Below are 15,798 nucleotides of genomic sequence, written 5' to 3' on the forward strand. Positions count from 1 at the left end.
TTGTCTCTTTATTCTGCACCCCCGAGACCATGAATTAGAAAAAAAAGTAGAAATAAAAAAACAAATACTGGCATTAAAAAAAGAGTTCAGGCCCTGGTACTGTCCCGCCTTGACTACTGCAACTCCCTTCTAGCCGGCATCCCTGTTTCCGCTATCCGTCCTCTCCAGCTCATCCAAAGCTCTGCTGCTCACCTTGTCTTTTCCTTTCCTCGTTTCTCCCACGCTATTCTGCTCCCTCTACTGGCTCCCTATCCCTTCACACATCCAATTCAAAACTCTTGTACTTGCCCATCGCTGTCTTGACCTTTCTGCTCCCTCCTACCTCCAGACTATTATTTCTCCCTACACCCCCTCTTGCCCCCTCCGCTCCTCCGCCACCGGTAGATTAGCTGTTTTTCAAAATTCAAGATGTTTTCCAACAAGAAGCTTAATTCTTAAACTCCTGTAGTAAATGTTGGGCACCAACATTGATGACTGAAACCCTTATTAAAGTCTTGTGTGGATTCCCTAAAATAGTCCCAATACAAGCACAAGCTCTTATTTTGCTTACAAGCAAACCCCCATACATAATCGTGATACTACACAGCATTGCTGTGAACTGCATATGTAAATGTATGATCCATGACCTTTCTCTTGAGGCTATCAGTCAGCTCCTAGTCCAAATGAATGGGTTTCTTGAGCACTAAACCCACTTCATCATGTTAGAGAATAATATCCCAGCACCACTATGTTAAAGTGACTAACCACACTAGAAAACAGTATAGCCTGAGTTGCCAAATTCTCTAAGAAAAGAGGGGAGTTTTGAAATTCAAAACCTCTAAAGTAAATGTAGACATTTTTTTGTTTTAATATTTTGTACATTGTTTATAGAGATGTTCCCAGAAACAGCCCAGAGAATAGTGTCTTGAATTTACCAAGTTACAGCTTGTCAAAAAATAAGTTTTATTTATAACTGAATACCTTTAGAATCACATTATTAAAATGAAGCAAAGCAGACAAGAGAGAACATGAAATCTGTCTAAAGATAACCCACATTATATATTAGCTTCGGGTCATACTTTAAACAACTTGCAGCTGCAAAGACCAAATTAGGAAAAAAAAAATCCTTTGTTAATATCTTAAATACACTATGTGGTATTAATGTAGTACTAAAAAAAATTATATAAACTTTACAGCATTATTTTGATACAATGTTCCAATGTTATTATGCATAGTTACAATGTTCTTAATATGTAACTATATAACCCTAACCTTAACCCTTTTCTGATACAATTGTGTACTTACATATATTGTGCATTAAGTACCTTGTAACTATGCATAATAACATTGTATTTTTGTGTAAGTACACATGTATTTACTAAGTAACTACTATGTAAATACACAGTCATTAGAGACAATGTAAAGTGTTACAAAAATGCCTCCTCACTCCCTGTCTTCTGGTTAATACACAAACAGAGTTTCAGTTATTATTGTGGGTATTGATTTGACATTACTACAGTGTGTTTTACTGTACTGTAGTAAGACACTAATTACACATATGACTGTGTAGTTATAATGCAACATGTTATTTACAAAATAGTACCGTATTTTGGAATTACACTCTAATTGCACACGTGATCATTTAATTACAATGCAATTACTATGTAACCGTATATGCAATTACAATGTAATTATTGTGTACTTTGTAACACTAAATGTAACGATTTTCTGGCTTTCAGGTCGCCAAACCTCCACAGCTGTTGTCACCAATGTAGTGTAGGGTGGGGTTAGAGGCCTATGTGGGGTAAAAGGCCTTTTTGTCCTGGTGCTAACAGGAAATTATGTATTCAGCCATAATGAGTTTGAGGTGATTGCCGCCCTCTAGATGCACCTGCTACCAGTTTTTGCAGCTCAACAGACAACCACATGTGAGAATTTCTCAAACGTTTTACTTTTATGACGAATTCTTTAATATTTTTATATAATTAATATTTGTATTTAATATTCTTTAATAATATTTTTTTCCAATTCAGTTGCATGGTGTGAACACTGTGAGGCCTGCAGGTTCAAGGGGGTATATTACAATTGTGAATTGAACTATTGGCTTCATGATAATGTTGTGTTTGTGTAAGTGCTAATTATGCACAGGCCTTAAAACAATGAAAACAAAATGCCTGCCTTTTGGGTAAGAGGCCCCCACACTGTTTGGAGTAAGAAGCCTATGGGAGGCCTCTTACTCCACGATGAAGTAAATTGCAAGCTAGGATAGGGTTTTTTAAGCAAATATGACACTTTGTATCATATTACTAGGAGAATTAGCCCATCCTAGATTATTATTATTATTATTATTATTATTATTATTATTATTATTATTATTATTATTATTATTATTCCATGTCTGATCTTGGTATTTTAGTCTCCAAGATTACAATCTTTAAACCTTTTCACTTTCTTTAAAAAAAGTAGCATTTAAAACTCTCCCACATCTCGGTTGGATGATGAAAGACTATTAATTAATAGTCACAGTAGTGTCACAATGGTAGCACTCAGAAGCTATACTGTTACTCTTTTTTTTTCCTCCAGATTCAGCATAATGCCTCGAACGTACATAAGAGAAACTATCAGAGCGTCATCATATACGCAGGAATATTTAAAAATAGCCCTTTTTGTTGGTGTTATTTGAATTAAAATGCTGTTAATAAAAGATCATTAAAAATTGTGAAAACGATTAAGTGAAGTGTGTTTTTGAGTGAATATATATTGGAGTAGCATGTGGGGGTACGAAGCCTCCATGGGGGCTTTTTGCCCCCGCGTGTGGGTAAAAGGACCCCTTCTCAGAAAATGTTTTTTTTTTTTTTTGTGCATTTATGATATCACTAGAAACTCCTGCTTATACTCAGCTATGGAGGTTGCATATATGTTTATTTAGAACGTAAAAAGGGGAGAAATGTACATTAGTTTAAGGGGGTCCTCTTACCCCACCCTACCCTATACAGTATATGAATGCAACTAGTCTAATTACATCCATACACTCTAATGCAACATAATCAGCCATCTGCTTTGAAATGAGTTTCCAAAATGACTCTTGCATCAGTTTAGTGTTGCTTTAAATTAAGTTGTAAGATTTAGCAAGACTCAAGCCAAAAACAATTCAACAGAAAAAATGTTGATTTACAATGGGCATGTATTCCAGAAAGCAATCATCTCCTTTATCTTGTAGCACTATGTTAAGGTAGAAAACTCCATTAGCAAATGTGTTTTGCTGGGCATTACATTATTTATTGCACTTCATTGCACTAGGTCTTGGCAGCTTTCTTTCTAATACTGGAATATATATATATATATATATATATATATATATATATATATATATATATATATATATATATATATAGTACTGTGCAAAAGTTTTAGGCAGGTGTGAAAAAATGCTGTAAAGTAAGAATGCTTTCAAAAATAGACATGTTAATAGTTTAGGTTTATCAATTAACAAAATGCAAAGTGAGTGAACAGAAGAAAAATCTACATCAAATCAATATTTGGTGTGACCACCCTTTGCCTTCAAAACAGCATAAATTCTTCGAGGTACACTTGCACACAGTTTTTGAAGGAACTCAGCAGGTAGGTTGGCCCAAACATCTTGGAGAACTAACCACGGTTTTTCTGTGGATTTAGGCAGCCTCAGTTGCTTCTCTCTCTTCATGTAATCCCAGACAGACTCGATGATGTTGAGATCAGGGCTCTGTGGGGGCCATACCATCACTTCCAGGACTCTTTGTTCTTCTTTACACTGAAGATAGTTCTTAATGACTTTCGCTGTATGTTTGGGGTCGTTGTCATGCTGCAGAATAAATTTGGGGCCAATCAGATGCCTCCCTAATGGTATTGCATGATGGATAAGTATCTGCCTGTACTTCTCAGCATTGAGGAGACCATTAATTCTGACCAAATCCCCAACTCCATTTGCAGAAATGCAGCCCCAAACTTGCAAGGAACCTCCACCATGCTTCACTGTTGCCTGCAGACACTCATTCGTGTACCGCTCTCCAGCCCTTCGGCGAACAAACTGCCTTCTGCTACAGCCAAATATTTCAAATTTTGACTCATCAATCCAGAGCACCTGCTGCCATTTTTCTGCACCCCAGTTCCTGTGTTTTCGTACATAGTTGAGTCGCTTGGCCTTGTTTCTACGTCGGAGGTATGGCTTTTTGGCCGCAAGTCTTCCATGAAGGCCACTTCTGACCAGACTTCTCTGGACAGTAGATGGGTGTACCAGGGTCCCACTGTTTTCTGCCAATTCTGAGCTGATGGCACTGCTGGACATCTTCCAATTGCGAAGGGAAGTAAGCATGATGTGTCTTTCATCTGCTGCAGTAAGTTTCCTTGGCTGACCACTGCGTCTACGGTCCTCAACGTTGCCCGTTTCTTTGTGCTTCTTCAAAAGAGCTTGGACAGCACATCTGGAAACCCCTGTCTGCCTTGAAATTTCTGCCTGGGAGAGACTTTGCTGATGCAGTATAAATACCTTGTGTCTTGTTGCTGTGCTCAGTCTTGCCATGGTGTATGACTTTTGACAGTAAACTGTCTTCAGCAACCTCAACATGTTAGCTGAGTTTGGCTGTTCCTCACCCAGTTTTATTCCTCCTACACAGCTGTTTCTGTTTCAGTTAATGATTGTGTTTCAACTACATATTGAATTGATGATCATTAGCACCTGTTTGGTATAATTGTTTAATCATACACCTGACTATATGCCTACAAAATCCCTGACTTTGTGCAAGTGTACCTAGAAGAATTGATGCTGTTTTGAAGGCAAAGGGTGGTCACACCAAATATGGATTTGATTTAGATTTTTCTTCTGTTCACTCACTTTGCATTTAGTTAATTGATAAATATAATCTATTAACATGTCTATTTTTGAAAGCATTCTTACTTTACAGCATTTTTTCACACCTGCCTAAAACTTTTGCACAGTACTGTATATATATATATATATATATATATATATACTGTATATATATTATTACACAGCATTTTTAAGGAAAATATAGAGCTTCTTGGTTGGTACGGTAACATTTCTAGGTTTTATTTCAATGGCAAATAATAAGAAATGTTTATATATTTTATAACATCTTAAATAATAACTGCATGTGAAGCTAAAGTGCAGTATTTTAAAGTAAAATAATAAGCGATGCTAAATGTCTTCTTTATATATGAATTAATAGGAACTTTTAAATGTATTAAAGTAAAGGAATACAGTTGTATTGTTACACCCCGATCTTATCCAAGACAGTATCTGGAATAGTACTGAGTGTTTAAACCAACATGAAGTCTCTGAAATTCATCATATTTACTATTGATGTAATTCCTCCAAATATGGTGACTACTTCACCATTACCATTAGACAATCCTGCAACATACTGGTTTTATAAAAACATCTGTTATGAAATCATATTTTGACAATGTATTCAATTTACTTCTGGGATATAAATAATATAAACATTGCTGCATTTCTTAAGTACACATTTGTTTAGGTAGTGTGCATACTATTGAGAACTGACAATAAAAAATACTTTGTTTTTTAAAACAGTAACAACTTTATGAAAAGGGTTTGTTATGCAGAATTATTCACATGCTACGTTTATAGTCCCCTGTTATGTTTGTTCTCTGAAATCAATTAGCTCAATTTTAATTAGGCCTGGGTAAATATGTCTGGTACTCATCCTTGTTTTGTTTGCTTGTACATTAAATTACTTTCCATCAATAGGAACACATGCTGTGTTCCAGAGAGTACTTATTATGTCTACCCTGTAAAGGGGAAGATGGTGTTGTTGTCATACTTAGCCTTCTTTGTCTCCAACAATTTTCTTGGCACATGATAACTAGTTCAAGGAATGTGATGCCTTTTTACATGTGAGTAGATGGTTTGGTGCTATAGACACCTATCAATTTTGGTTGAGAAAGCCCAAATGGAGAGGCCAGGAACAAATCATACATTTTTATTATCAATATAGAATGGATAGTGGCTCACCTACCATAGTAAGAGCACTACATGTTAAGCCAAGTGTGGTTTGAATACCTGTCATGCAAAGACTTTTGTGCTCACGTTGAGTTATGGAAGGAAACTGATTGCTGCTGATGTAACACGGGTATCTTTAATTGATTTTATTATTTCTACAGGGTGCTAGTATAAGAATATTAGAGTGGGTGGTTTAGTGTATTGCCGGTAATATCTGGCTGGTAACCTGCCCTTTGGGCCATTTGTACTTGCTTCCCTGAGCAATCTGGGAAAGCAAGGTCCTCCCAGCCTGCACAGGCACTGATAAGCAGACCCGTGACCCTGGTAAGAGCTTAAAACCCTGTTAAACACCCTCCTGAACTACTTATTTCCAGGGAAGGAAAATAAATTGCAGTCAATGTTCAAAGAAGTACAGTCCTGGGGTTTCTTTCTACACTCATGGGATTAGCATAGGAGACATGACTGACAGCCCTGTACTGCAAGTAGCCCCCTGACTTTAGCTTTAGATAGGGACAGAAACAAAAGCTTTTGTATTGAGCCAGTCCTCATAGCTGCCCATTCCCTAGCTTTCAACTATTATTAGACCTCACCAGCTATTATACTAAGCCCTTTAGCATTAATTATTTGGAAGTTGGTCATTAGCGTAGATATAAGCCCCAGGTTAAAGGAGTAAATGTAGGGGGTTGGTAAACAGGGGTTATAATAGCTTTCATTACTGGTCAGGCAGACACTTCACAGGCTTTGGTTGCTTGGCAACTACTGTTAAAAAGAGGTGATTGACAGCTGGAACAAGTCGCACAATGATCTTCAGTCCTTGTAATTGTTAAGTGGGTTGCAGCGGTGAGTAGACATTCAAACCAGGTGTTTTAAAACAGGTAGAAAAAGGGGTGATTCAATTAATCAATAAATAGATTTAAGAAAAGTCAGTGGGGAATGGCACAGTAAATGCTCTGGTAATGAATATACTAAGCCAATACAGATGTAGGAAAAGAATCTGTTAAAATTGCAGTGACTAGTGCAGCAGAAAGGGTCGATGCTTTTTTGTTCACTGTAAAATGTGTCTAGTTATTTCTATTCAGTAGAACAGTTCAAGGTAAAGTGTAACACTAACACGTTTAATGATTGTGTCAATGCATTACAGGTCACTGTGAAAAACATTAAAATATTATTTGCCTGACAATACCAGTAGCACCAGATGTTGTCCATATGTTTTGCAAGATAACATTGTTTGAGCACTGTGCATTGATACAGTTAATAGAATAGAAACTGCACACACTAAGCATCTACTGTAAAAGTGAACATAGGTAATTGCAGTCAATTGATTTGGTTATTCATTCATATATTTTTATGCTGGCTCGCTCAGAGAGTGTGCTGCTCCAACGAAAAGTCATTTCTTCACATTGTGACGGGACTGGGAGCTCTTTCAGTTGCTGTGGCTACTGGGATAATGTGGTCAACAGAAAAGGCAGTGAACCCTTGAGGTCTGGTGTGTGAGTTTGGTGATGGTTTTTACCAGGCTGAAGCAAGACACACGTATGTAATTAAAAACAGTAACAGCATCACAGTGACATTTTAGAATGCTCAAGAACCTAATGCCAATCTAAGAAGCCGCCTATGTCTATAGTCACTGTAGTCTAATGGAGGAAATGTTAATGCTTTTCATAATTAGACTTTTTATTCCATACTCCCTTTGATGGTAAACCCATCATGATATAAATTACCATAATGCTTCTAAATCTTCTTTGCATTTGTCTGATACATTTCTACCATGTAAGTGGGAACTGTTTTTCACAAACACTGGCAGCTATCTTGTTATATCAGTCTGCTGTTCCTCCTTCATCTTCTTTTCAGCTGCCTGTGATGCAGTGCTGTCAAGGCTGTTGCTTTCTGAAAGGTCGACTGTATTCAGGTTCGGCCTTGCAGCTGTGTTGCTATGTAAATGTTATCCTGAGCAGCAGAAGAAAATGCGACCTGCTGGTTTTCAGAGAAATAGGTTCTTGAATATTCAAACAAGCTGGGGTTCATCTGACCATCTGCTTTGAAAAAGAATAATGTAAACAAATCAGCAACTGAGTTTTTGTTTAAACAGGCCTTACTCATTATCTGCTTTGCCATTCCTGAAAATCATGACCTTACAACTCTGCCTGGCCGCTTGCAGTGAAAATTCACTGTCAAGGGTTATCTGGATATCTCGATGCTGAACATGATAAAGTTATTTAAGTCATTTCAAATTGTTACACCCAGCAGGATGTTATTGTACATTTTTTGTTAGGAGGAAACACAGATTTGGATACAAGCATAGGATACAAAGCTGGTTAGAAGGCTGTTTTCTTTGTTGAGTGCAGCAGAGAATAATTTCGCAAGTGTTCAATTTCATTCCATTTCTGATCCTGTATGTATATACCCAGAATGTATGAATCTGTAATCCTTTACTTTGCATGACATTAATAAGCATGCTACTGGTATGAAATTACCCATTCATTGAAGTTTGGTTACATGTTAACAAACAGTAAATATGGAGTAGGGAAATGTAATGTGTAAGAAAATGACAAGGTATCAGTATTTTTTACATAGCTGTCATTTTGCATCACAAATATTTGTAAGAATATACAGTATAAATATTTGCAAGACAATACAGTATAAGTCTTAATTATGATAGAGAACTCAATATAAAACACACATGGAATTTGTGGTATTCTAATGTTGTATACACACAGGCACCCATATTGCATATCTATTGACTTTTTATTAACATGTAACTGAACTTTGACAAATCACTATATTAAATTATTACTAATACAAATGTTCTGTACTGTTTGTGCAAATACCCACCTTATTTTGACACAATTTACTTTTTATATATAAGTTTTTATATATAAGTTTTGGGATTAATACAAGTGCACTTGTTACAAAAGAAAGACATCTACTGGTATATGAGAATACTGCAAACAAGTAAGACTGAAGTAGAGGTCCAAATGCCTGAAAAATGCAGCATCTACGTTACAAGTAACCTGGTGGACTCTTCTAATTCCGAATCCTTGGCTAGGTGTTAGTTACAGTTACTCAGATATAAATATAATTGGGTTTGTTTTATTGGCAGCAAGTTGAAATAAAATCCTACACTTTCTGTTGTGCAGAAATTACTTTAATAAATCTGGGATGTATTCCATAAATGGTCTCCTTAGTAGATTAAATTCTCCTCAATAATCAGAACCTCTGCAGTCATTTCAGACAAATTTGAAACAGAGCACTCCCTCTGGCACACTTACTGTATGGGCTAGAGTTCCATAAAGGAAAAACAGACCCAATGCAACTGCCAAACTAGACAGGTATAAACAAGTTACATAGCTCATCTGGTGACTGTATGAAGTCTAGTGATGTCTCACAATTGGTGGTAATTCCTTTCAGTAAAATAAATATTTGGTGTAATAGTATCAAAAGTATCTTTCAATGAGAAACACATCTTGTTGAAATGCTTGTCATATATCTTTTTTGTTTTCTTTTAGCATTACTACACATCCTAGGATGCAGGTATGTTTTATAGTAATGGGTGTAAAACAATTCACAATTTAAAAGTTGAGAATTTCTCCCTTTATTTGGAAGAATGGCATCAATCGTGCAAATAAATACCTTGTTTTGAGATGTATCCTTTAGACTATGATTTGAGCTAGAAACAGTTTAAATTGTGAATCTAAAGCAAAAGCATATTAACATGCAATAGTCACATGGATGCCATCACTATAATTATTAATAAAAAATTATATAATACTCAAGGCAAAAGATAATGATTAAGCTATAAAGGAAGCTTTCTGTAACTTGCTGAAAGTTCAAAGACAGCGGTACAACAGCAATCACTTGGGATAGTGGGGAATCTGTGATTAAATTCAAGCTCTGTACAAAGAACCCAGGGAGCATAAAACTAAATATAATTAAGGGGAATGCCAGGGCTTGAGGGCTTAGATAAATCACCTTTAAGAGGTCAAGGAATTTAATTAGAGCTATCCTTAATCGTAAATGAAATGCAGCACATTTTTTAAGTGTTCCATAATCATGCCACAGCTTTGTATAATTATCATTTACAGTATGTACTGCCATGGAAATGTTTGTATTTTTTTTTTTTTAATTGCTGGTTACACGCATTGAATTTGCAATGCTTACCATCAAGAATATTGCACACATCTATAAATCCATTCCAGAAATGTCAGTGGGTCGTGCATTTCCCAAGAATAGATTTCTATTGTTGTGGAAGAAACACCAATCAACAATTGACAAGAATTTGATTGATCAACACCTAACATTTTTGTATAGGCCAGTCCGTAGTAAAAGCAACACAATTACTGTTTCCATTTGCAATCTGCAAACATAAACATTTTTCATAGTTTTTTTTCTTGTTATTTTAACCGACTCTCCTCCACATCTTTACATTTGGATACATGATCACTAAAATAATACTGATGAATCATTAGTTTTGTTTTGAACAGTATCAGAATAATAAAATAATTGGTTAAATATACAGACAATTGCTGCTTTTTATATATGGTATCATCCATATATTTTAATATATGTTGCAATCCTTTTTAATAACGTGGTCTATTGTAAATATGTTTCACTTGAAATAGTTTAAAGGGAATAGAAATAAAATACAGTAAGTGTAAAATCCTAGTTTATAGTTTTCCTTGATATTTTCACACAATAAATGCACTTTTGTAAAATTGCCCTCTGTTGGAGTTATGTGGTATTGCAAGCTCCAACCTCACAGTATGTGAGGACCACAGCTAAATAGCCTAAATAGGGTATAAAGCCAAAAGCTTAAAATGCAGTTTTGATGTTTTTTAAATAGCCTACCATATCTCTCATGAGGGAATCAAAGACCATGAGGCATCTATGATTACCAGCAGCACGGAATTCAATGGAAAGCCAATTAAAGAGAAATGTTTAGGACTCTGTATTAAAATACCACTAAAAACTATTGCAAAAAAGGTTATCATAAAAGGTTAATGGAAGTTCAAAAATACATCTGAGACATTGAAATTACAGTACTTCACATTTACCAACATTCATTGTTAAGAGTAAGTAAAGGGACACATATTTTAGTTGTTAGATACACATTACATAACAATTACCAAGTCATAGTTTTAGTATTACTTTCTATCTACACTAGCAGTATTGCACATGTAATTACTACACACATTGTGAGTTCAATAACATTTTTAAAAGAGTAACTTGATTATATAAACACAAATATATTTTATTAAAATTAAGAAAATATAAATGGCAGTAAGTACTAAGTTGTTACTATTTGATGTTACAGTAGCTTATTACAGTAGAATGACACTGTAACTACACTATTGTTTCTAACAATTGCTCAGTAATTAATAAATAGCACGTACCCTTCAATTGAAGTATAACCGGTACCAGCAAAATTTAAAAAGTGTAAAAGATTTTTGAAGCTTTTTAATGGACACGAAGTCCAGCATTGGGACACAACAAGTTAATATTAACTGTGGAAATGCTTATATTAAGGAATTAGATATTCACAAAGGTATTTTTTCACACTGCGGCAAACATCATCATGCCATTTCCCTTGTGCAGATAGTGAAAGCATCACACAGCTTTCTCGTTTCCCTCCAGTAGGTTGGTTCTTAGAACGATCCCAGTTGAAGTAGCTAATGGCCATTCCATTGACATCGACGTACTGCCCTTCCTTGACCATGTCTGTCACTCCGATCCAGAACTCCTTGGCTCCAGGAGAGCTTTTCTTTGCATACTCACGGAGGCTGTTGTTTTCATCTATGTTTCGAGGGATAACTAAGGTTCCTCCTTGAGCGATACAGTCTTCGTTGGCTTCATGGTAGTGTTTTGGTTCATCAATGGACAGGTAGCACTTTCTGTTGACTTTCGTGCCTCGCAGGCAAACTGTAAGCAGAACGTTTTATGAAGAGCATTAACTGCAACATCTATAGTAATAAAGTAAAAACCTGTCAGTACAGTGACCTGAATTAGCCTTTCCAGCCAGAAAAGTAACTTGAATAAGCATCCTCAAAGATTCAATCCAGAGTCGAGAACTCTTTTAAACTGTTTATTGTTTTTATTTGCAATATTAAAACTTTGTTGGTTGAAATACAGTATTTCTACTTATCGTTGATGATGGTGAAGTTTTACATTTTAAAATCCCTTTATATTCCTTTAACCATTTAATAACTAATCAGAATGGGGTCATTGAAAGAGGTATTGGGGTCAGTGAAAGAGGTACTTTATGCTTAAGTTACTTTACCAAAAACTGTCTATCCCATCCGTTGTGGGAAATTGTTGGTCCTATACCACACTGCTTTTCATTGAGCACTAGAGTTGGGAATAAATATTTAGCAAGTAAATATAGACAGCACTGCTGTACTCCCTGAGGTCTGAATGCAACACATATCTTTAACACTCCCTGCACAGTTTTAGAAACAAGGATAATATTTTTATGTGTTCCTGGGTCCACAACCTAGTTTTCATTTCGAGCCAAGTATGAGTTCTTTCAGTGAGCATCAGTGTAGACAGAAAAAACAACATAGGGCAGGAAACACGGCGTACTCTTAAAAGTCGACTTAAAATGGGCCTTTTTCTACATCCCAATATACAACTTGCTTTTACACAGTAAAGCCCTGTTATTTTTAAACAAATATATAACTTGCTGATAACTTGAAAATGCATTTTCTTCCCACACATTTTTTATACTGCAAGCTTTCTACAGTCATTTTGGTTTACTATCTTTAAAGTACACCAGTGTTTTCAGTGACTTTAGACTTTGAATCTTAAAGGACCCACTAAAGCAATGGTGAGTCGCCCCCTTACTTAGCATACATTTAGCTGGCATGTTAAATCTGGGTTTCTAACAAATAAATCAGTGAATTTGAATATTTTATTTTTACACTTGGCGATTGAACGAAAAGCATTATCGTTCAGCAATTAAATCTAAAAAAAAAAAATCTGGGTTTTCACAAAATACATTTATTTTGCCAGCTAAATCTAAAGCTAAATGGGCCCATTGAAGCGTCTGATTTGGCATTGTATGCTGCAGAGCTGCCCTTACACTCCGAGAGCCAATGTCTCCGCTGCTCCGCCTCCTCTGCATAATACAATGCCAAAAGAATGGACACATTTCAAAACTTTTAAGAATGTGTTTGTTAACATTTATGTATTAAGCTTAATCAGAACTTTTTTTTTGGTTACATCTAGGAAAGAATACACGATTTACATTAAATCCGGGAAAAACACTGTTAAAATATAAATATGTGTAAGCCGCCATTTCAGCTCTGTTCACTACAGTTTCACTGACACTCACCACTTCAAACTTGATTTATGTATTTATTTAAATTTTTAATTTAATTTTTAATTCCTTAATGCTTATTTTGCTAGGTTAGTGGTGTGTCTGATGAAGCTGCTTCTGCTCCCTTGTCCCTGATGCCTTTCTGTGCTGTTGCTCAGTTTTTCTCCAGTGGTCTTGCTGCAATCAAACCATGTAATCAATAGCACAGAAAGTGAATTGGTACAATATTGTTTTTTTCTTCCTGTTGTTGTTTTTTTTTTTTTTTGTTATCTATATTCAGTAATAGCATTGCATTTGAAAAACTTGTATATCCTGAATTAAGGGTAAAAAATATGAAAGGGAAACAAGTGACAATGCTGCTCACACCAACATATCTACTTTAAAGCCTTTGGCTTAAAAAGCACCATACGATTTAATGGAAAACAGTTTTATATAGATCTAGCTATCTTTAGCGCAGTGAAGTGTGAAACTGTTAGAACACTCACAGCATTTCTTGGTTCCTTAAGCACCCTTTCTCTACAGTGTTATACTGTATATCATCTGGAGATGCTATAGGATGGAGATTTAATTCCATTCAGAGGTTTGCACCCCATGGTGATGACCAATCAAAATACAACATGCATCTAGACTCATATGTCAAGCAGCACCTGCAATGTGCACCCATCTAAAACCAGTCATAATGTAAATTAGTACGATTAATATGTGCTTCTATTCACAGTACAGGTAGACAAGATTTTATTTTTTCTTAATGGTTCTTATTGCTATTATTATTTTTTTGTTTTGATTTTTGGTAAGTCAGACTGTGACTTCAGGAGCTACTCTTCAGATGTAGTTGCCAGCCATAAACATTTGCAGATCAGCCAAGTACTTCAGCAAGCACCAGCCAAGTGCACATCTAGTGCACAGCAGTGTATATTGCCAGCACAACAAAAGGAAAAATGTTTCCAAAGTGGCAAATCAATAGAAATAAAAGCAATTAAATAAAACCATGTTCCATGAGTAAGTGAAACCAGAACTACTCAGTTTAAAGCCCCCTTTCACAAACAACCACCAAATATATCCCTTCTGGTTTAGTATTTGAACTGTAGGGTACATTTGGGGAATGCCATGATTTACACTTCTGAAGTAATGTCCTGTGAAAGGGCCTATTTATTAATACATGAAGAAAGTAATACTTGTGCAGGTTAACGTACCTGTCTGCAGTGCTTGCATTTCCTTCAGGGAGTTCACTTCGTGCCACAGCTTGTTGATCTGTGACTTTAAATCATCATCTCCTGCATCTTAGTGAGAAAATACACAGAGCAACCAAAGTGAACCCAGGTTACAATACAGTGCTCATACAAAAAAAAGATGCAGTTCTTAGTTAAAATAATCAAGTTTATAAAGTATAAGTGTCCCATATGTTCACACAAAAATATAAATCCGATGCTGTGCAAACAACATGGTCATAAACCAGTCTTCGTTTGCAGTCACTTAAAGGGTACATAAAGACCTGCTCACTGGTAATTCCATCTCAGTTACATATGTGAGCAGGAGGATGATGGGTAGTTCTGTGAGGTCCTCGCAGGTACATGTGAAGCCATCTTGAGGCAGGGAATGCAATTTAAAAGTTAAAAAAATGGTCAAAATGTAAAAAAAAAAAAAAAAAAAATTAAAACAATACACACACGTTATGTAAACAGTTGTAGCAACACATGGGAACATGTAACACAATAAAATAAAAAGGTCCTTATGTGCTTTTTAAGATAGTTTAAGCCACCCACACCCGTCCTTAGTATCTGCTCACAGCAACATCACTGTGAGACAAAAAGGGTTATTCAATCTAACAGCCCTGTTCCACCCAGGCCTTTAATTTTTATTCAGACCAATTAAATAACTAAGCACCTGAATGGACTGAAAGTGCCACCAGGGAATTTCCATGAAGTCATACAAAAACCTTTGTAAAGGACTGTATTTCATGTGTGCCTCTTTACATTTATACTTGGGTGCATGTTAAAGTGAAATGTATTTTGGTCACTGTGTGTATGCTTGTAAGTTTTTCTGTCTAAGTACTGTATATATTATATTTATGTTTTAGTTTTTCCAAAGTCTTGACAGGGCAACTTTTTATACCCCACAGAGCTCATCAAAACATTTGTTTTAAATTAAATTAAGTCAGCTTATACCCTGAAACTTATATTTAATCATTGTGAAAAAAAGTCAATATAAAATTGGATTTCTGCTAACAAACCACTTCAGACAGATAGCATGCATTCCGATACCTCTTAGTCGGGCTCTGTTTGACCTTCCAGGGTTAGATCTTGAAGTTCGCCCCAAAGCCTGCTCTAATATCACTGCACTTAGGAAAAGCAAGACCACAAGTCCTGGCTGAGCCATGCTTGAAGATGTTGATGTTGATGTTGATGTTGATGTTGAAGACCGCTGAAGGCAGTGGGAATGGTTTTATATGACCATGACTCACAGGATGTAGGCTGCATAACCCTGTGAG

The 15,798-nt window shown here is 35.9% G+C and overlaps 1 protein-coding gene across 1 annotated transcript; it reads right to left on the bottom strand.

The window, feature by feature from the left end:
- Positions 1–8,724: 8,724 nt before the first annotated feature.
- On the bottom strand, positions 8,725–15,776 carry LOC117425511 (tetranectin-like protein). Its single transcript, XM_034042472.3, has 3 exons — positions 15,572–15,776; positions 14,504–14,590; positions 8,725–11,914 (listed from the first exon to the last, which is right to left on the bottom strand). Exons 1-3 carry the CDS (start codon positions 15,684–15,686, stop codon positions 11,517–11,519), a joined length of 600 nt encoding a protein of 199 aa, XP_033898363.1. The 5' UTR covers positions 15,687–15,776; the 3' UTR covers positions 8,725–11,516.
- Positions 15,777–15,798: the final 22 nt, after the last annotated feature.

This window comes from Acipenser ruthenus, chromosome 20 (genome assembly GCF_902713425.1).
Source record: "Acipenser ruthenus chromosome 20, fAciRut3.2 maternal haplotype, whole genome shotgun sequence".
Classification (NCBI taxonomy): domain Eukaryota; kingdom Metazoa; phylum Chordata; class Actinopteri; order Acipenseriformes; family Acipenseridae; genus Acipenser; species Acipenser ruthenus.